Source organism: Protopterus annectens, chromosome 8.part1 (assembly GCF_019279795.1).
Source record: "Protopterus annectens isolate FY-2018-M chromosome 8.part1, PAN1.0, whole genome shotgun sequence".
In the NCBI taxonomy this organism is placed as follows: domain Eukaryota; kingdom Metazoa; phylum Chordata; order Ceratodontiformes; family Protopteridae; genus Protopterus; species Protopterus annectens.
This window is the reverse complement of record NC_056742.1, coordinates 406,369,970-406,391,764: the sequence shown is the minus strand read 5'-3', so window position 1 is coordinate 406,391,764 and position 21,795 is coordinate 406,369,970. Positions and strand designations below refer to the sequence as shown.

General features: G+C 42.0%; 1 protein-coding gene and 1 non-coding gene across 2 annotated transcripts in view; both read right to left on the bottom strand.

The window, feature by feature from the left end:
* CNEP1R1 (CTD nuclear envelope phosphatase 1 regulatory subunit 1) overlaps positions 1–18,011 on the bottom strand; it is a 442,763-nt gene extending 424,752 nt beyond the window's left edge. Inside the window, exon 1 of the mRNA XM_044081977.1 lies at positions 17,850–18,011. Within this exon, the coding sequence (XP_043937912.1) occupies positions 17,850–17,874 (25 nt within the window). The 5' untranslated portion in view covers positions 17,875–18,011. The remainder of the gene's footprint in view (positions 1–17,849) is intronic.
* Positions 16,852–16,924, bottom strand: TRNAK-CUU. The gene has a single exon. It is a non-coding gene; the product is annotated as a tRNA-Lys (tRNA).
* Positions 18,012–21,795: the final 3,784 nt, after the last annotated feature.

Below are 21,795 nucleotides of genomic sequence, written 5' to 3'. Positions count from 1 at the left end.
ACCACTTAACATAGGTAATCAAACATTAATATAAAAGAAAAAAACTAACACTTTCCATTTACATACAAAAATGAACACGTGATGTTTTAATTATCTTCAGTCCAACATTACCCAAGTTGCCATACCAGTCTTTCTTGATCTCTCTAACCGAGAAAAGACGAAAGACACAACAACAACCTCAAACAATATGTGGTTTGCAAATGTTTCAGGGACAATGGTTTAACTGTTCTTTCCCACCATGCAGGCACATGCCTGCTTTGAATCAGCCCAACTGTAGAAATGACTTAACACTGTATGCAACTGTAAAATACTACAAACATCACATCTACTCATTTTAAACACAGTCTCAAACGTATTTACTCTTTGTTGACAGCATTAGTCCCACCAAGCTAGTAGCCTTTATTCAGTGGAGACCCAAGGTGGTATTTATACTACTAGGGGAAATCTGACCAGGGCAAAAAGCAGTTCATCGAATGGCATTTTCGATGACCGGGAATGTCCAACTAGGACAAAGCTTATTTTCAGTGGAAGCCCAAGGAAAAATGTTCCAGATGCATGTCTTTGGAATGTGGGAGGAAACCGCAGTACCAGGAGGAAACCTACACAAATGCAGGGGAGGGACATGCCAACTCCTCACAGAAGGCACCCCAGCCGAGAATGAACCTCTTGCTGTGAGGCGACAATGTTAACCATTGCATTATTTATTTAACATTGGTTTATCAGGAAAGTCTGACTGGACACAGGTCCATGGAGAAAAGCTCCAACAATATGAAAAACAAACATTATACAACAAGAAAATTATACAGTACTGGTCAACAATGAAAGTACACATTGCAAATATTAATAACCAAAAGAGATGACACTTTAGCAATTAACAAAATTTGTGCAAAGAGTAGATGTTTTTATACAAACTAGCCTAGTATATATATTAGAAAGCACAGTCACCTTGGAAATCCACACCCCCCCCCCTTCCCTGCAAAGGTAACCACCATGAAAAAACTTCTCCAAAGCTAACTCTAGGCTCCTAAAACAGAGGTGGCTAACTTCACAGCATCCATGCAAATGGAGATCAGTTGCACGACTGCTGACATACACGTACACAAATGCATGGATCTCGCCATACCCAACAGAACAAAGACCCTCTCCTGGAAAAAAAAAAAAAAAGCCAATCTTGTGGTCGCCTGCCATAAACAAACTCTACAACAGAAGGAGAAAACTGATGCGGAATAAGGTGAAGTCTTAAGACTAAAAAAACTCCCTTATCATCCTCATCCTCTAAAGCTAGCTATGAAAACAGAATTGCAGCAGATAGTAAAGACAACAAGAAGGCCTTCTCTAGTTATGTAAAGAATCTCCACAGCAATACCCAGATATGCTCTGAGCTACTGCACAATGGTACCTCCTACACCGAGCCAACAGATATTGCCAACATGCTGACCAACAGATTCAGTACCAACTTTACCCCCCCCCCCCAAGGGACCAGTCACAATGACAGTAGATTGCCAGGCACACAGTATTACTGCTGCACAGGTTACAACAGCACTGTCCAAGGCCAAGAATACAGCTTCTATGGGACCTGACAATATCCCTGGCTGTGTTCTACATGAACTACAGAGTGAACTGGCACCTCACCTGTGTGCCCTGTTCAATCAGTCTCACCTCAGGCTTTGTCCCTACCGAATGGCACACTGCTACAGTCATCCCTCTCCACAAAGGACGAGCGACTACAGACCCTGAGAACTATCGCCCCATTAGTCTGACAAGTTTGATACACAAAGCTATGGAATGCATCATCATGGACCTAATAAACAAGGATACAGGGAATCTCCAAACTCTGGATCCCACAGAGTTTGGTTTTGTCAAGGGTAGATCATGCCTGCTCAACTTGGTCAACTTCTTTGAGTTAGTCACCAGAGATGTGGATGAAGGCAAGGTGGCTCATACAGCCTACCTTGATCTGGCCAAGGCCTTTGATACCATTCCCCACTCAGGAATCATAGAAAAACTCACTAAGCTAGGCATCAACTCCTATATCACTAGGTGGGTTGCAAACTGGCTCACAGGTAGAGCCCACAGTGTGAAAGTAGCTGACTCCCAAGTCAGATTGCAGACCAGTCACGAGTGGAGTCCCACCAGGTTTGGTCCTAGCTCCTCTCCTGTTTGGTATCTACTTCTCTGAAGTCCAGGCCAACACAAAGGGACTCTGGCTGACAAAGTTCGCAGACAATTGCAAGTTGGGAGCTATTATTAACTCCCCAAGTGATGTTGACATCCAATAGAAAGACCTCACCGAGACAAACGACTGGTGTCAGAACCATGGCCTTAAGCTCAATGCCAAAAAATGTGTGATCATCTCCTTTGGGAAAAACCCGGTTCCCATGAATTACCACATTGACGGTAGTCCACTCAACACAGAATTATAACAGACCTGGGAACACAGGCTAACAGCAACCTCTCTTTTGACCACCACACTGCCACTGTGGTCAAAAAGTCCCATGTGGCACATCTCATTACTAAGGGTTTTGCATCCAGGAAGAAAGAGATCACGGTCTCCCTCTACTCTTCCCTCATTAGGCTAATCATGGAGTACAATGCCCCATTTGGCATATACTCCATTAAACACCTGCAACAACTGGAGAGGCCGCAAAAGTACCTCACAAAGAGGATCCTAGGCCTTAAACATTTGTCTTATATGGGCAGACTAAAAAAACTCCAACTATTCTCGGTCTCATAGCGCCTACTTAGAGACGATCTCTGCTTGACTTACAAACCCATGACTGACCCAGCTCTGTTAGAAATGCTACATCTAAAGAAATCCCAATCCCTCCGCACCACACGCTCCAGAGACCTCAACCTCATTACCGCAATCAACAGAACATGCTGGAGGGACAGGTTCATAACCCAGAGACTGCCCATGCTATGGAACAGACTTCCCATACATGTCAAGCAGAGCATCTCACTGGCCCTCTTCAACAGAAATCTTGGGAAACAGAAAATTCACCCCAGGGATCACTCCAGTGGCTTTACTCGACCGAGGCACTGGGAACGAAGGTCGGGTGGCACTATGCCAGGGTAAGCCTATGGGCTAGGCTTTAAAGGCCCCAGAGCCATTAGCCTAATACACACCTATGAACCTATGACATTTTTAAAGGAAGACTTGAAATTATTTGAGATAAAAAAAGTATATATAGGGAAGGAAGAAGACATAACAGGATAGTAATGTAAAGTGCAGATCTAAAGAAAGTTAAAGGGCATGTATAAAAAGTGGATAATACACAGTTACTCAGGTGGGTAAGCAGGAGCAAAGCCAGGATTTTTCTAAAATGAGTAAATAGAAGTTTTTTTTTTAAATTGTACTATGGTACAGGTGGAAGTGGGCAGTTTATTCCATATTTTAGGAATGCTGGAGAATAAGGATTATCCAGCTGAGTTGTTAGTTTTGGTGAATTTAACTAGGAGTTTGTCACTGGAACGGAGTGCTCTAGTGATGGTGTATGGTTGTACGAGATCTTGAAGGGCTGGGGTTTTATGTGGTTCATGGAGTATTTTATGGGTGAAGGTTAATTGCTTGTATTGGAGGAGCTGAGGAAGTTCTAGCCAGTTTAAGTTGTCTAAGGGCTGTGCAATGGTGTGTTTTGTAGGGGGAGCCTGTAGCGAATTTAGCTATTTCACTGTAACATGAGTTTAGTTTAGTAAGGTCCAATTTGCGTAGGTTGGTTTAGTTTAGTAAGGTCCAATTTGCGTAGGTTGGTTAGTTACATAGAAGGACAAAAACAACCATTGTCAGCGAAGAAAGGCATGTTTAAATGCCAAATGTGTAATTACTGTAAATATATAGATGTGGGTGCAAGTTTTGAACTTAGAGGCAGGAAATTTACAACTAACTATAAGTTTAACTGCCAAAGCAAAAAAGTAGTATATCTGGCAAAGTGTTTGGAATGCCCGGCCTTCTACGTTGGTAAAACCGACAGAAGGTTGAGGAACGGATCTACGAACATGTATATAGTATAAGTAGAAATAAATTAGAAAACGCCCTAGACAGACATAAATGAACAAGTAGATCATAAATTTGTTTTCAGAGTCATAGACCACATCCCTCATGATGTGACAGGTGGACCATGTACTTTGAAATTTGAAAGATTGGAATTATTGTGGCAATTAAGGTTAGGCACTGCCCATTTCCAGGTATTAATGAGATATCTTCTTTGGCCTGCATTTTAAAACTCTGGAATTTAGCACGCTGATTAAAGAAAATTATCGAGTGAAATATCAGCAATTTTTAATGGAATTGTAACTTTTGTTTTAATGTTTTCTCTCCCTCTTTGGTACACGTTTTAGATATAATATATAATTTATGAGTTTATGGAACATCTCTGATTTATATACAGGTTAATAAAAAATAATTTTAAATGGATCATTTAATACATAACTAAAATATGCTTTATTAAAATTTGATAGTTGAAATAAATATTTTAGTACATTTATACCATATTTTTGGGTATTGTGTCACATTTTAGCACTCCATTTGGGGACAAATACAGACAGAGTATTATACAAACGTGGACAAATTGTTGGTAATAAGACCCTTGAGGGTTAAGTGGTAAATCAATTAAGGGAGTTTAATTCAATAATTAAGTATCCAATGGGCTTGGATTTGTAAATCACGTCTTTCAAAAAATGGATTTAAACTTCATTTACTGTTACTTTTATCTGAAGAAGTTCTTTGTATTGTAAGGAGAACGAAAAGTGAGTGTACTGCTTTTTCCTTAAACTACAACTACATCAACATCGGGTATTTTGGATTTTTATGTACCAGTCTGCCTAGAATCAGTGATTTTGGACTGTGTTAGTTTGTTACTGTTTTTGGATTCTTGGTTAGTTACATTACATTCATTTGGTATACCTCCAGATGAGAAAGTACAGAAAAAACAGAGAAAAAAAAAAATAATAATAATAATAAGAGAATTTATTTGGTATGGAAAATATAAAGAACAAAAAGGAAAAAAAAATTAACGCCAGTAGAAATGGAAGGATTGGTTTTATCTGTCCTGCAGACATGCTACAAGGAAAAATATGCGAGGTAAATACCTTGCACAGTTTGTTAATTATAAGACAAGATGGAAAGAAGCATTAATACAGGGAGAGCTACCAGGCGATGTGAACAGAAAGATTCTTTAGGTACAATTTAAAAAGGAGGATGAAAGCAGGAAAACATGAAATCATCATCATCATCAGCCCCCCCCCACACCCATTTTCTACATGGGTCAGGGTGATGTCAGCTGTCACCATCTCTCTTAATTGAATACTACTTTCCTACATTCTTTGACAGTCAAGTCCGACTATCACAAGTTCTCTCACACAATCCATTCACCTCTTCGTTGGATGCCCTCATTTCCTCTTGCCTTCTTCCTGTCTGTCCCAGATCATCTGCTTTTCTGCACGTGCCCAAGCCACCATGATCTGTTCTTTTGACCTTCTCTGCAACTGGAGCTACTTTGGCTTCTACTCAGATGTCCTCATTTCTTCATCTGTAACACAGTATGCATACTACCAACCATCTCAGGATGTTCATCCCCATCACATCTACCTTCCTCAGCTGCTCTGTCTTCACTACCCATGTTTCTCTGTATTAATCAGTAATGGCTGCACCACCGTTTTGTACACTTCACTTTTCAGCTTCTTCGACATTCTTCTGTCACACAGTACCCCTGACATTCTGTGCTAGTTAACTGCAGCCCCTCCGATTCTAGCATTGACTTCCTCATTCAGACTTGCCTTCTCCTCAACTACCCCCCCCCCCCAGATGCTTAAAGCTATCATCCCCTGTATCTCATTTCTCAGCTTCTTTTGATTTCTCCATTTGCTGCTATTACAATCATTTTATCTGTACTCAGTTTCATTCCATGTGCCCTCAGGTTTTGCATTCCATTCCCCTATCCTTTGCTGAAGTTTTTGCTCAGAGTCTGCCTGTAATGCCACACATTTTGCATACAGCAATTTTGTTGATCTGTCCCCTCCATCCTGTTTGCCAATGTAGTCCATTACCAGTAGGAATAGCAGTGGGATTCCGAGCCCACCTACTCCCACTGGAAACCTCTCTGTGAGACCGATCCCTGCTTATAATCGAGTTACTGGGTCCTTGCACATAGCCTACACTACTTTTGCCACTGTTTCTGGTACATCAAAACTGGTAATGTTTCAGGAAAAACAGAAAGAAAAAAATGCTAAGAGCAGTAGACTTTCTCAAATGAGAGAAAGAAAGCGGGATGAAATGGAGGAAAAGGTGAAAACAACCTACACTTTGTGAACCTTTAGAAAGAGGGGGAGAGATTAGTCGACAGAAAGCAAGGGGAGAATCTGTTTGCCAGTCTAGAGATGTTACCATACCTGGGGCTTACGGCATACATAAGCTGAAGATCAAAACACACCCATTATCTCATCTAGCAAATTCGTTCACTGAGCCAAGAACAGGAGGAGTATTACAGAGAACATGTAAGATCTCAGAGAAAAGTTATGAAATAATTCAGAAAAAATGAGAGTTGTTTGGGAAAGAAGGGTAGGAATGGACATAACCTGAGATCAGTGAAAAAAAATATATATAAATGGCACCAAAATGTCACAAAATCAAGAGGATTCAGAATTTTTGCCTGGGAATGTCTTCATCATGCAATTCTCCACATCGATGAGACTTCAAAAGGTGGGGGGGCTAGGAACCAATCATACGTCTGATAAGCTTTGAGGTAAAAAGAAAAAGTTACAACCAAGAGGTTGTCAACTACAGCAGAACCAACATGTCAAGACATAATGGAAATAATGAATAAAGTAAACATGGAATAAAGAACAACAGCAACTACACAGAGAAGCTGTTCTGCGAGGAAACAATCTCCGATGGCAATACAAGGATAACAACACATCAGAAACATGCTTAGTAAAAAAAATGATCAGTAGACAAGTGTTTGGTAGGCAGACAGAACAAAACGAAGAAAACGCTTAAACTAAATAATTGATCCAATAGGAACTGAAAATGAAAGCGTACAAACGGAGAGATATATACCGTACTAGCCTACCAAACTGAATAAAAGGTACTGTATTGACACATCTAGGGTGTTAAAAAACATCGTCTGGAGAAATAAGAAAATAAATACAAGTAAAAAATTCTGTACCTATAGTGCATCGTGAACAAATATAGTTATCAGAGTTGCCGTGGACACTTTATCACATTCAAGCTGGGAATATTGAGGCAATGTTACAATTGCCTCATGTACACAGACAACCCTCTCCTCCTCCCACAAAACACAAATACATGCGAGAGATGCAACTATACGGCCAAACTGGAGGCTGAGCTCTCTCAACATAGGACTGGCAAGACCAGTCAGGAGGAGAAGGTTACCACACACACTATAGACCCAGTCTCACATAGTACCATTACAACCTCAAATCCTACACATAAACACACAAAGACATACTCGGAGGCTCTGATCAAAAATCTACCAAAACAGCAGAGGCCACCAAAGCAGACACCCAAACAACCACAACCTCAGAACACAACACCTGCAACACATAGACCTCACAGTCAGAGTGTCAAACAGTCACAGCCCTTAAGGCCAACACAATGCCAGACACACTAGTCATTGGTGACTCCATAGTCAGACACACTGACGCCCCGCTCACCAGACTGAGTAAGGAGAAGGTCACAGTAAGCTGCCTGTCGGGCGCTAGAATCCGCCACATAACGCAAGCACTCAGGTCTCTCAACAGCAGGTACAAATATGACTCAGTCATTGTCCACGCTGGTGTAAACGACCTGAGACGTACCTCCTTGGACTACATGAAAAGAGACATTGAGGAGCTCTCTGATTATGTAGCCCAGGCAGGTATGACCCTGACCTTGAGCAGTATCCTACCTTCACCAAGAATGATGCCACAATACAGAGATAAGATGATCAGCTTTAACAATTGGCTTAAACACTGGTGTCATTCAAAGGGGATCCAGTGTCTGTCTGCCTGGGATGACATGCTGGACAAGCCACGCTGCTTAAGGGACGGCTTGCACCTGTCACCCTGGGATTCGGATATTGGCAAAGGCTCTTGCCACCCCATAGTGCCTTTTTAGGCAAGGCTCAAATTCTAAACCTACCACCCTAGAACACAAAAAGGAAAAAACTAAGGGTAATGCTGCTCAATGCCAGAAGTCTAAATCTCAAAATGCACGCACTCGAGGCCCTTCTCAGTATGGAGAACATCGATGTCTGTGCTGTGACAGAAACCTGGTTCAAGGCTCCTGAGAGCACCCCAGCGCTATCAGGTTTTACCTCATATCATGTGTTCCGGCCCCAAAATCCGGACAATACCAAGAAAGGAGGGGGGTATCCATATTCATCAAGGACACCCACACCTCAAGACTGGTGGCAACGCACGATGCATCGGAGACCATCCAGGTGCAATTAACCATAGGCAAGACTGCTCTGCAAATTGTAGCATGTTACAGGCCACCCTCACAAACTCAGGAACCTCACATGGCCTTCCTGAAAACACTAGAGGGGATAAATGTATCACCAAACACCATCATACTAGGTGACTTATATAGACTGGGAACACTACTCAAGCCCAAACACCCTAGCCCAAAAGTTCCTGGAATTCATAAACTCAAATGCCATGGAACAACTAGTCACCATCCCCACAAGAGGAGATAACATACTTGATCTCATCATCACGAACATGGGAGCACAATGTTCAACACCGGAGGTGTACCCCTCACTGGTGAGATCAGACCACAAACTAATCTCGCTGGAGGTCCTCATCCCACCCCACCTGAAATAAAAAGACCACAGTAAAGAACTTCTCAAAAGCCGACTTCACACTTCTAAAGACTAGTGTGGTCTCCTTTAAGGCCCCGAGCGTGGAAAACAGTACTCAAGCCGCTGAATCACTTACAAATGCCTTCTACCAGCACCTGCAGGACTGCATGGATAAGGCAATCCCAAGCAAAACAAAGACTCTTTGTACCAAAGGCAAGTGTCCAGTCTGGTGGACCCCAGCCATAAACAAACTCTACAACAAAAGGAGGAAGCTACTACAAGATAGAGCAAAATCCTTAAAAGGTAAGACACCCTTTATCACTATAAGTAAAAAACTAAGAGCTCTCATAAAATCATCCAAAGCAAATTTGAGAGAAAAATAGCTAAAGACTCAAAAGACAATCATAAGGCCTTCTTTAGCTATGTTAGAAACCTGGGAGGAAACTCCCAGATATGCTCAGAGCTAGTTCAAAATGATGTGAAGATTACTGATCCTACAGACATTGCCAACATACTGGCTGACAGGTTCAGTGCAAACTTCTCCCCTCCCCAAAGGAGAGATATCTATACCAAACGATTGCAGCCCACAAACATCTCCAGTGCCCAAGTGAGAACTGCTCTCTCCAAAGCAAAATACACAGCATCCATGGGACCTGATGGTGTCCCCGGCTGTGTGCTCCATGAACTCAATGAGGAATTAAACCCACAGCTAGGACAGCTGTTTAATCAAAGTCTTACCTCTGGATACGTACCCAGGGAGTGGCACACTGCAACTGTGGTCTGACTTCACAAAGGCGGTGCCTCCACCGACCCTGGAAATTAGCGGCCCATTAGCTTGACAAGCCTTATCTGCAAAGCCATGGAGAGGATCATAATGGACCTCATAAATAAAGACATAGGGAATTTGCAGACTTTGGATCCAACCCAGTTTGGCTTTGTCAAAGGCAGATCATGCCTTTTAAACTTGGTTGACTTTTTCGAAACAGTCACCAAAGCCATTGATGAGGGAAAGGCAGTCCATACAGCCTACCTCGATCTGGCTAAGGCCTTCGATACAATACCCCACTCGGGTATCATTGAAAAACTCATCAGCTTAAATGTCAACCCATACATCACAAGATGGGTTGCAAACTGGCTGAGTGACAGAACCCACAGGGTCAGAGTTGCTGGCGCCATGTCAGACTCAAAGCCAGTCACAAGTGGTGTCCCACAGGGCTCAGTCCTGGGCCCACTCTTGTTTGGCATCTACTTTTCCAAGTACAAGCAAACACAGGAGGGTTATGGCTGACAAAGTTTGCAGATGACTGCAAACTGGGCGCCATAGTAGAAAACACATCTGACACAGATATCCTTCAGAAGGGTCTCACAGAAACGGATAACTGGTGCCAGAGCCATGGCCTAAAGTTAAATGCCAAAAATGCATAGTCATACCCTTCGGGAAAAACAAGGTTACCCCTAGCTACCAAATAGGTGGCAATCCACTGAGCACAGAAGAAGTTATCAGGGACCTGGGGACCCAGGTTGATAGTAGTCTGTCATTCGACACCCATGTAGCTAAAGTAGTTAGGAAGACCTTCTACATTGCCCACCTTATCATGAAGGGATTCTCATCTAGATCAAGGGAGGTCAGTCTCCCTTTACTCATCACTCATCAGACCAATGATTGAGTACAATGCCCCATTCGGAATGTATCTGACCCGACACTTGCAGCAGCTGGAGAGGCCACAAAAGTTCCTCACCAAAAGGATAAAGGGTCTCAAAAATCTGTCCTATGCTGCCCGACTGAAAGAACTCCAGCTCTATTCAGTCGCCATCATTGCTCAGAGGTGACCTTTGCCTAACATACAAGGCCATGTCAAACCCAGATTTGATGAATATGCTTCACCTCAAAAAATCTAGATCCATCAGAGCCACAAGGGCGGGAGACTTAAACCTCGACACGGCTATTAATAGGACGTGCTGGAGGGATAGATTCATCACCCAAAGACTCCCTATGCTGTGGAACAAAATCCCGGTACATGTGAGGCAGAGCACCTCGCTGGCCTTGTTCAAGAGGAATCTTGACCAATGGATGGGAGATCGCAGATATACCCCAGGGATTATCTCAGTGTCACTGCTCGACAGAGGCACAGCAAAATAATGGGTATGGTTCCCCATACTAAAGGGGTGGCGTAAGCCACAAAACGATGGGCTAGGCTTGTAAATGCCCTCGGGCAGATAGCCTAGTATGAACCTATGAACCTATATGCAACTCTGCTGAACCTGGGCAGAAACAACCCTGTGATGATTTCCATTACTCAGTAAATAGCATATAAATAAATAAAAATAAAATGTACTAAAATGCAGTGTTTTTTGCAAGTAGGTTTCTAATGAACAGAGCAACACAAAATTACATTCTGTTACTTTGATTTTGTTAAGGTTCAAGTCTACAGCCAAAATCAAAGTACTCAAAGACAACTTGAAACCACTTGCATTATGAACTTCTAAGTAAAACATGCTACCAAGCCAAACTTAAACCTGGTAAGATAGTATCCTTCAACGGTATGTTCTCCATCACCCCTTTCTTCAGAGCAACATCCAAACATTTTTTTTTCCTGGCTCAGCAACACCAGTTAACGTGGAGAGGAGCGGGAATAGACATGCAATCTCCAACATGCACCTCTGTGCAGATTTCAAACTGAAAACCACAAGTGTTTTTCTACAAGACACTATATAAACACTTTGCTCATTTTAGACATCTGGATACAAAGACAACTAGACCAATAACTGGTCGCACTCACTGCTCTCAGAGCCTGCCTGGGTAAGTTCTAGCAGCTGCAGCCCTTCTGAGTACATACAGGAGATCAGCAGGGAAACAGATGGAGCCTTCATATTCTAGACAAACTTCTCAGGATGCTTCACATACGTATTTCCAAATACATAAGTCTGTTCCATTTCTCAAGTCTTACCTGTCATAAATTAAACAGGTGCAGTGGAATTTCACCAGAAATATATACTCTAAACCTTTAACATTATATAAAAGAGACTGCCGACAGTATTTCTATACTACATGCTACTAAGTATAGGTTTACTAAAAGTATAATGTACAAAACTTCCTTAGCCGTAAACAGCCCTTAAAAATTACAGCTTTCCCCAATTATACTTATATCATGCATCCACAACTACATAGCAATGAGGTCACTGTTAACAGATTTTGTAGCTCATTTTTGTTCCCCTGCACTATCCTGAAGCTTACTACCTGTGCCCCCATCAATCACAGGTTCTACCACCCTCTCCTTTGCTACTCCAATTAAGCTGGGGCCAGCTGAGAAGCCTAAGCGTGGGCGTAAAATGGGGATGTGCAGTATTCTGCCCCACCTCTTCAGCAGCCCAGGCATGTCCTCACCCAATTCCCCCCTTTGGCTTAAGTTCCAGATGTCAGTGCCTCCAGCCACCACCACAAATCACTGACAGGAACAACCACACAACCCTCCTCCCCCTGTATGGGCAAGCCCATCCCCTCCCTGCCACTGTGTCTGTCACTCGAGCAACTAGTCAAACCTGGGTGTGCTGGGCTACAGTCATGGCTTTATCCCTCTACGCCACAGGCTCAGCAGGAAAGGCCATTGTTACAGTTACCAATATACTTTACAGCATGAAAAGAGCCACATCATTCCAAGCACATTTTGCAAGACTTTGGAGCCAATCATCATTTGAAATAAGAATGGCTAAATTATTAACTCGGTTTACGTGAAAGCTAGAAAAGGATAAATGATTAATAACTGGGTACAAGTTCACATGACCTCTGCTGCAAGCTAAGCTACCTACTATGCAACCATACAACTAAAGCAAGACAGTTAAGTCAGCAATTAGTTTACTTGTTTATGATTCAAAAACTTTAAGCCAAGGAACGGAAGCAGAAAAATAAAGTTAGCCATGATGCAAAAGCATCCAAACCTTTTAAAAAAATCAGTCATAGTCAAGCAAAGTGCATCTTAAAAAAAGATGTTTTTATGGAGTTTACAAGCAGTGTTGCAAATGTTCAATGAAAAGGAGAGGCAGTTGAGTATTCCTGAAGGAAACAAAACTGTTGCAGAGTTGAACATTTAGCATTATAACAATTCCATGATTCCTGCAAAAAACTCCCATAGTAGATCTGTGAGATACTCATTCTTCCCTTTTCTTCTGCAATCAAAATGAGAGTGGCCACTGTACTATGAAATTGCAGCAATGGTTTCCTAGTAAACACGAGGAAGATTCTTACTCACAACAAGACACCAGGGAAAAAAAAAATCCTACTAAGACACTAGAAATAAAAAAAATCATACTAAGGTTGCAATCAGTCAATTTGTTTCTCTCAAGAGTCAGATCAGAACAGTAGTAGCTTATAAAACATAATGAACAATGACAGATGTTACAATATTCTAGCAAATTTGAAAGATTAATATGCTACAAAGTAGGATTAACTAAAATTTGTAAACATAGTTTTTTAAACTGCTAATACAATAAAAATATGTTTTTTTGCATTGGCCAACTGACTTTTTTGCTGAAAAATCTCACATTTCACTTACAAATGTCACAGCAGAGGCATCTGCAAAAACGTCGACCCTGACAAATACAGTTCTAGTACAAATCATATCTATCTACCATAAGGAGTGGTGAATATAATTCCTTTCCTCCTCCCCTTTTAGCCAAGGGGACGAACATGGTGACCAGCAGTGCAGTGATAGCAGGCCATTAACGTCTGGAAGTTGAAGGAACATCTACAACATTTGACCCCACCCCTCAATGCACACAGAAGATGTCCTGTTGCACGATTAGAGTCCTGAAGCTCCACTGACCCCCTGGAAATTCACTACCACTCAGGTTCCTGTTCTCTGGTAATCCAAAAGACTTACCCAGACTATTACTCTTTGTCTCAATGTTTTTTTTTTTCTTCTAGTCTGTGACAGCAGTTACACAAGGTCTGCAGTAAACATAATTGTTTCATAGAAAAGTGGTTGGAAAACCTGCATCTTACAAATAACTGTTGGTTGTTTTTCCCTTTGCAAACGTAAACATAATTGTTTCATAGAAAAGTGGTTGGAAAACCTGCATCTTACAAATAACTGTTGGTTGTTTTTCCCTTTGCAAACGCCTGAACAATCTAGGACTCCCATCCTCTCATCCCAGAATCCACTAACTTATTTCAGCACAAAATAACATACTTCCATATTACAAAAGGGTGCACGGCATTTGACCTGCGAGCACTGGTACTGCTCACTATAAACAAACAGCACATGTTATTCAAGCTGCTTAAAACCATGCAAAGCATGGAGATAAGTAAAACACACAAAAAAACAAGCCAGAGGTGTAGTACCAACCACGTCTCCCATGCCAATTCATAATTATACCCACAACTCCTTCAAAACTTTCAGCATAAAAGTGACCATTCTCCATGACCTACATTTAAATTCCCCACCAACTAAATGTCAAAATGCCCTCAACAAAATCATTACTACAGCAAACACAGAAACTAATTCAAGATGTTCTCTACAAAAAACTGTACCCAATATCAACATTCCAAGTATGTTAATCTGCTTCCTCTTTCATGATAAAACATACCTTTCTAAACACTCACTCTCCAGATACTGCAACAATTATACAATCTTGGGTGAAAAAATGATACCCAATATCCAGTAGTACTTCTCATTATCCAGCTACATTTTTTAAAGCTAGGTCAAGGAAACAGCTGCACCTTCATCCTTTTGTAATCTAACCTGCAAGACCAGTGTTGCATTGGCCAATTCCACCTCAGTTTTTTATCCAAATGGAAAAAAATTGCTTTACCTTCAAACAAAAATAAAACAATTTTCTCAGCAGTGGCATACTTACTGGTCACCGCCTTCTCACTTACAGCGTATTAATGGCCTCACATGCTGCTTCATATTATAATAACTTAATAAATTCTGAGTGGCTTCAACCATATAAGAGTCACTTTCAAATGATATTAAAGAATTCATTGATGATCTCAACCTCATACAACTTACAAAAGAACATATCAGGCCAAACATACCAGGCCAAATCTTAAAATATGGAATCCTTCATTAACTGACCTATTAATCACAAATATTCCTGAAGACATTTCTGACTTAACTTCTCACCTTCCATTCCTTTGTAACCACCAGTCCAATTATATTAATCTATAGAATTCATTCTCATCTAGTCTCAAGAGTTACATTTCCTACTCAAGTCTTTCTCATCATCTTTAAATTTCACCTCTTCAAAGAAGCTCAGTGTAAAAGCAACACATCATGCAGCTTTAAGCAACATTCAATTCTTATGACAACACTCTAAAGAAAATACATCCTCACAAATGAGTTGCTTTATATGAATACTGTTACTGGATACATATACCGGTATCAAAATCATAGCCTCAAGCTGAATGACAAAAAGTGCATTGTCACCCCCTTTGGAAAAAACAAAGTACCCGCGAACTACCACATAGGTGGTAGTCCCCTAAATACATAAAAAGTAATAAGGGATCTGGGGACCCAAGTAGATAGCAATCTCTCCTTTGATAATCATATTGCCAAGGTGGTTACAAAATCCTTCTACGTGGCCCACCTAATCTCAAAAGGGTTCTCATCCAGAACAAAGGAGGTTATTGTGCCTTTCTACACATCACTTTTTAGACCCATTAATACAACGCCCCATTTGGGATGTACCTTACAAGACACCTGCAACAGCTGGAAAGACCACAAAAGTACCTCACCAAGAGGATTACTAGCCTCAAACAGATGACCTATACAGCCCGACTAAAGAAACTCCAGCTGTAATCAGTTTCATACTGCTTACTCAGAGGTGATCTCTGCTTGACATACAAGGCCATGTCCAATCCAGAATTGATGGATATGTGCCACCTAAAAAAAAAAATCCAAATCTCTGAGAGCCACAAGCTCTAGGGATATAAACCTTACCACAACAATAAATAGGATGTGCTGGATGGATAAATTCCTGACCCAGAGACTCTCAATGCATTGGAACAAGATTCCAATATACATCAGGCAGAGCCCCTTCACTAGCACTCTTCAAGAGAGACCTTGATGGGTGTATGGGAAACAGAAAATTTACCCCGGGGATCACTGCATTGCCTCTGCTGGACAGAGGCGCAGGGAACTAATCTAAGGGGGTGGCGAAAGCCAACACACTCTGGCTAGGCTTATGAATGCCCTTGGGCAGATAGCCTAGTACTTACCTATGAACCTACCTATAAACACAGGGGTGCACTGTGGCACAATGAGTAGCATTGTCACCTCACAGCAAGAGGCTATCCACAGTCTGGTTCTTGACCGTTGTACCTTCTCTGTTGCTTCTACATATTCTCCTTGTGTTCATAATTTATTTCATAGCGCACTGGTTTTCACCCACATCCCAGAGACATATGGTGAACTGGTGACTCTGAATTGTCCACAGATGCATGCACAGCGTGTTTGTGATATGGAAGAACGGCCTGGTGATCTACTTCCACTCATCTACTTCCGGAGTACACTATACACGGTGGCAACTTTTTGTGGAAGCACTGTAGCAGGTGCATAGGGCTTGTCAGTTTTGAAAGGACATCATCAGATCTTATAAAACCTCTCACAAATACTGCAAATGACTTCATTTTAAGTAACAGTTATCCACTTCAAAAAGAGAGCTGTATAAAGTATAGTACTCTTACATAATATTTTCCTGTCCATCTAGCAGCATTAAATACAAATATTTGACGATAAATATTTTACACTGTTTTTCTATGTTTCACTATTCATTGTTTTACTATAATAACTTGTTTTACATTACTACAAAACTACATCATAGGAAATTTACACCACTTTGTAGTCTCCCAAGCTGATTAAAACTGGCCTAAATGGATCAGTGATCTACCCTAATCAGCAAACTGAATAATAGTTCATAGATTAGTACTAGGCTAACTGCCCTTGCGAGACATTTTAAGCCTAGCCAATTATCCTCTGTGAGATTCAAACCCTGTACCTTGTGTTTGTAAGGCAAACACCTTAACCATTAGGCCACCCTCCCAACCAAATACAGTTGCCCAAAGTGGGGCTCGAACCCACGACCCTGAGATTAAGAGTCTCATGCTCTACCGACTGAGCTAGCAAGGCTATCTAGTGATTTAATAATAATTCCAAAAGCCTGGCTAGTATCTCAACCTCACATTTTATGTAGCTCTGAGCAACTAGTTTTTACATGTTGAAACTGTTCTCAGTATTGTAAACAGAATTTTAACGATCTGCATTCCATGCTCCTATGGGCAACACAAATCCCTGACATTACAGCTGCACACTGCAACTGTACAGTGAAAACGTATGCGCATGTAAACAAATACTATAAACAATGCATTGAAATTCTCAAACTAAATGTTGTCTAGCCATGCAGCTGGCAACAGAACATCCACATATATATTTAGACATAAACCCTCCATTTGCTGGTCAGTACGAACCATTTGAACTAAACACTATGCTGTCTAGTACTGATTAGAAAGTAACCTGTACACGTTGCTGCACCCAGGTCTATTTCACGGATAAGAGAACTATATTACTGCTCATTAGATACTTCTAGGTGGAACTATTACGGACATTATACTGAACAAAATGCTTGCTTATTTCCCATATGAAAGTATTATGTAAAGCATGTATCTACGGCTACACCCAGGTCTGTTTTACGGATATTATAACTAGGTAACACTTCCACTTACAAAGCAGCTGACAAAGCTTGCAAATGACACATGGAGACCAACAGTGAATCGAAACATGATGCTGTTCACATCCATCAGAACAGCTTTTCCAGTTTAAATCAGAATAGTCTTCCCGCTGCAATGCTACAACATTATAAGTAAAAAACTAATCAATAATGTTGTTACCGTTTTTACAGAACAGTTCTTTTTTAGCTTCCTACCCTCCACACGAATTTTGATCGCGCTTCCATGGTGAAGGTAGTACTTACATACGTCACTCCCATCCTAAATGCATTTCACACATCACATTAGACAAACAACTGTGACACATACTCTGTTGTAATACTACTCACCCTCTGCTTGTTCCAACGAATTCATTGCAGAATCAACTTATTCAAAGTTACAGGTATGGTGTACTACTCCAGTTTGTCATTACCCAAACAGGACCTCCAATCTGATTGGTGTCGGTAAGTTGGCAGATCCTGTTGTGATTGGTGACAATACTAGCGCATCCAACCCGGAGAAAACTGCATGCTTGAAGGCGTGCTCATTGATTGGCTGTTTATATAAATGACACCTTTGACTTTAAATAATATAGCTGAAGGGTGGAGTGCATAGAGAGTAAGTACTGCACTCGTAGTTAAGTGAAGTTTTCAAAATGGCGTTATTTTTCTACGTAGGAAAAGAGAACTGCTCGCCGGTGATAAAACAACTGATGTCGGATATTTTTTTTTTAATTTATTTTTCAGTTCAATTCTTGCTCATAATTTTGTGGCGTCCGTCATAAAATGTGTAGGTGGGTGGTACCTCTTTGAGCTATAGTCAGTGTTTGATTTTTCTGACACGGTAACATAGTTTTCAACCAGTCAGGAACAAAGCTAACAGAATCAGGGAAAGTATAGGTTCATACTAGGCTATCTGCCCTAGGGCATTTATAAGCCTAGCCAGAATGTGTTTGGCTTTCGCCACCCATTTTAAATTTATTTTGCTATGCCCTTTTTCGAGGTTAGTATACTGTGCCTTTGTCCAACAGTGATACCCGGGGTAAACCTACGATCTCCCATCTACTCATCAAGATTCCTCTTGAATAGAGTCAATGAGGGACTCTGCCTAACCTGGACAGGGATTTTATTCCAGAGTGAAGGGAGCCTCTGGGTTATGAATCTGTCCCTCCAGCATGTCCTATTTATTTCAGTGCTGAGGTTCAGGTCTCTCGAGCGCGTAGCTCGATGGGATTTGGATTTTCTGAGGTGCAGCATGTCCATTAATTCTGGGTTGGACATGGCTTTATACGTCAGGCACAGATCGCCTCTGAACAGGCGGTATGCCAGTGAGTAGTGCTGGAGTGTCTTTAACCGGGCAGCATATGGCATCTGTTTGAGCCCTTTGATCCTCTTGGTGAGGTACTTTTGGGGTCTTTCCAGTTGCTGCAGGTGTCTGGTAAGGTACATCCCAAAAGGGGCATTGTACTCAATTATGGGCCTGATGAGGGATGAGTAAAGAGGCACGATGACCTCCCCTGATATTTTGGCTTTTACCGGTTAGGGGTCGCCACAGCGGAACTCCGGTCCGCTCATTATTGGCAGTGGATTTTTGCAGTGCCGAGTTACCAGCCCGACTCCCAACCTTCAACGAAGGCACGCCCATTCACGCTTGCACCAGGGACATATCTAGAAATAATCAGGGACACTTTTAAAATATTAGTATTATTAACTTGAGAAACATATAGAATAAGATAATGTGAATTAATGTACATGTTCGGTACTTAAGTATTATCGCAACCACATTCCAAACAGCTGGATAATACGTAACTGCCGATAGCAGCTTAGTAACTGTATAATCGAAATATTGACAATTCGTCTGTACTTTTAGGCTTTCTCCCTTCTTGACTAGCAGGTTGAGTTCCGTTAAATAAGGAGCCAAATCATTCGAAGTGTGTGTGTGTGGTGGAGTGGGGGGGTTACAGGGAAGTCTGTGACCCTGTGCTGTATTGCAAGAAAACAATCCCAAACTCAGTCATTGTCCATGCTGATGTGAATGACCTGAGACATACCTCCCTGGACTACATGAAAAGAGACATAAAGGAGCTCTCTGAGCATGTAGCCCAGGCCGGTATGACCCTGACCTTGAGTAGCATCTTACCCTCACCAAGAATGATGCCACAATATGAAGACAAGATGATCAATTTCAACAACTGGTTAAGTACTGGTGTCATTCAAAGGGGATCCAATGCCTGTCAGGTTGGGATGATATGCTCGACAAAACACGATGCTTCACTAGGGACGGCTTGCACCTGTCACCCCTGGGCTTTCGGATATTGGCAAAGGCTCTTGCTACACCCATAGTGCCTTTTCTAGGCAAGGCTCAAAAGACAAACCCACCTCCATAGGTATCATAAGGGATAAGAAACTAAGAGTAATGCTACTCAATGCCAGAAGTCTAAACCTCAAGATGCACGCACTCGAAACACTCCTTAGCATGAAGACCATCGATATCTGTGCAGTAACAGAAACCTAGTTCAGGGCTCCCGAGAGCACCCCAGCACTACCAGGTTATACCTCATACCATGCTTTTCGGCCCCAAAACTTGGACCGAACCACAAAAGGAGGGGGAGTATCGATATTCATCAAAGATACCCACACCTCCAGGTTGGTGGCAAAGCACGAAGCATCAGAGACTATCCATGTGCAACTAACAGTGGGTAAAACTGCCTTCCAGTTTATAGCCTGCTACAGACCACCCTCCCAAACCCAGGAACCCCACTCGGCCTTCCTGAGAACACTGGAAAATATGAAGGTCTCTCCAAACACCATTATATTGGGCGACTTCAACTACCCAAACATAGACTGGGAGCATTACTCTAGCTCCAACACCCTAGCCCAAAAGTTCCTAGAATTTATAAACTCAAATGCTATAGAACAACTTGTTACCACTCCCACAAGAGGAGAAAACATACTGGACCTGATCATCACCAACATGGGGACTCTATGCTCCAGACCAGAAGTGTATCCCTCACTGGTAAGATCAGACCATAGACTGATCTCACTGGATATTCACATCCCGACCCCACCCCCTGCCCAGAAAACCACAGTGAAAAACTTCTCTAAAGCAAATTTCACACTCCTCAAAACCGAGGTGGAATCCTTCAAAGCCCCCGGGCCTGTGGAAAATACGACCCAGACCGCAGAATCCTTTATAAACGCATTCTATGAACACCTTCAGGAATGCATGGATCATGCGATCCCAAATAAATCCAAGACCCAATCCTCCAAAGGCAGACGTCCTGTCTGGTGGACCCCAGCCATAAACAAACTATACAATAGAAGGAGGAAGCTACTAAATGATAGAGCAAAATCCCAAAAAGGGAAGGCATCACTGATCAGTATTAGCAAAAAACTACAGGCACTCATAAAATTGTCTAAGGCCAGCTTCGAGAGAAAAATTGCACAAGACACTAAGGATAATCACAAGGCTTTCTTTAGTTATGTTAGGAACCTGGGTGGTAATTCCCAGATATGCTCAGAATTAGTCCAAAATGACAAAAATACACTGAACCCACAGACATTGCCAACATCCTAGCTGACAGGTTCAGCGCAAACTTCTCCCCCCACCCACCAAAAGGGCAAATATCTATCCCAGCAAAGTGCTGCCCCTGACATCTCAGATGCTCAGATAAGAGCCGCCCTCTCCAAAGCAAAAACACAGCATCAATGGGACCAGACGGTGTCCCGGCTGCGTCCTACATGAACTCCAAGAAGAGCTAAACCCAAACATAAAACTACTGTTCAATCTCAGCCTTACTACAGGATATGTGCCCAAAGAGTGGCGTACAGCAACAGTGGTCCCTCTCCATAAAGGTGGTGCCTCAATGGATCCTGGAAACTATCGCCCCATAAGCCTGACTAGCTTGGTCTGCAAAGCTATGGAAAGGATCATCATGGACCTCATAAATAAAGATATTGGGGACCTACAGACACTGGATCCTACCCAGTTCGGCTTTGTTAAGGGCAGATCCTGCCTCTTAAACCTGGTTGATTTCTTTGAAACAGTCACCAAGGCCATTGACGAGGGAAGGTGGTCCACACAGCCTACCTGGACCTCGCAAAAAGCCTTCGATACAATACCCCACTCGGGCATTATAGATAAGCTCACCAGCTTAAATATAAACCCCTATGTCACTAGATGGATTGCAAACTGGCTCAAGGACAGAACCCACATGGTTAGAATTGCTGGAGCCATGTCAGACTCCAAACCAGTTACAAGTAGTGTCCCACAAGGCTCAGTCCTGGGACCTCTCTT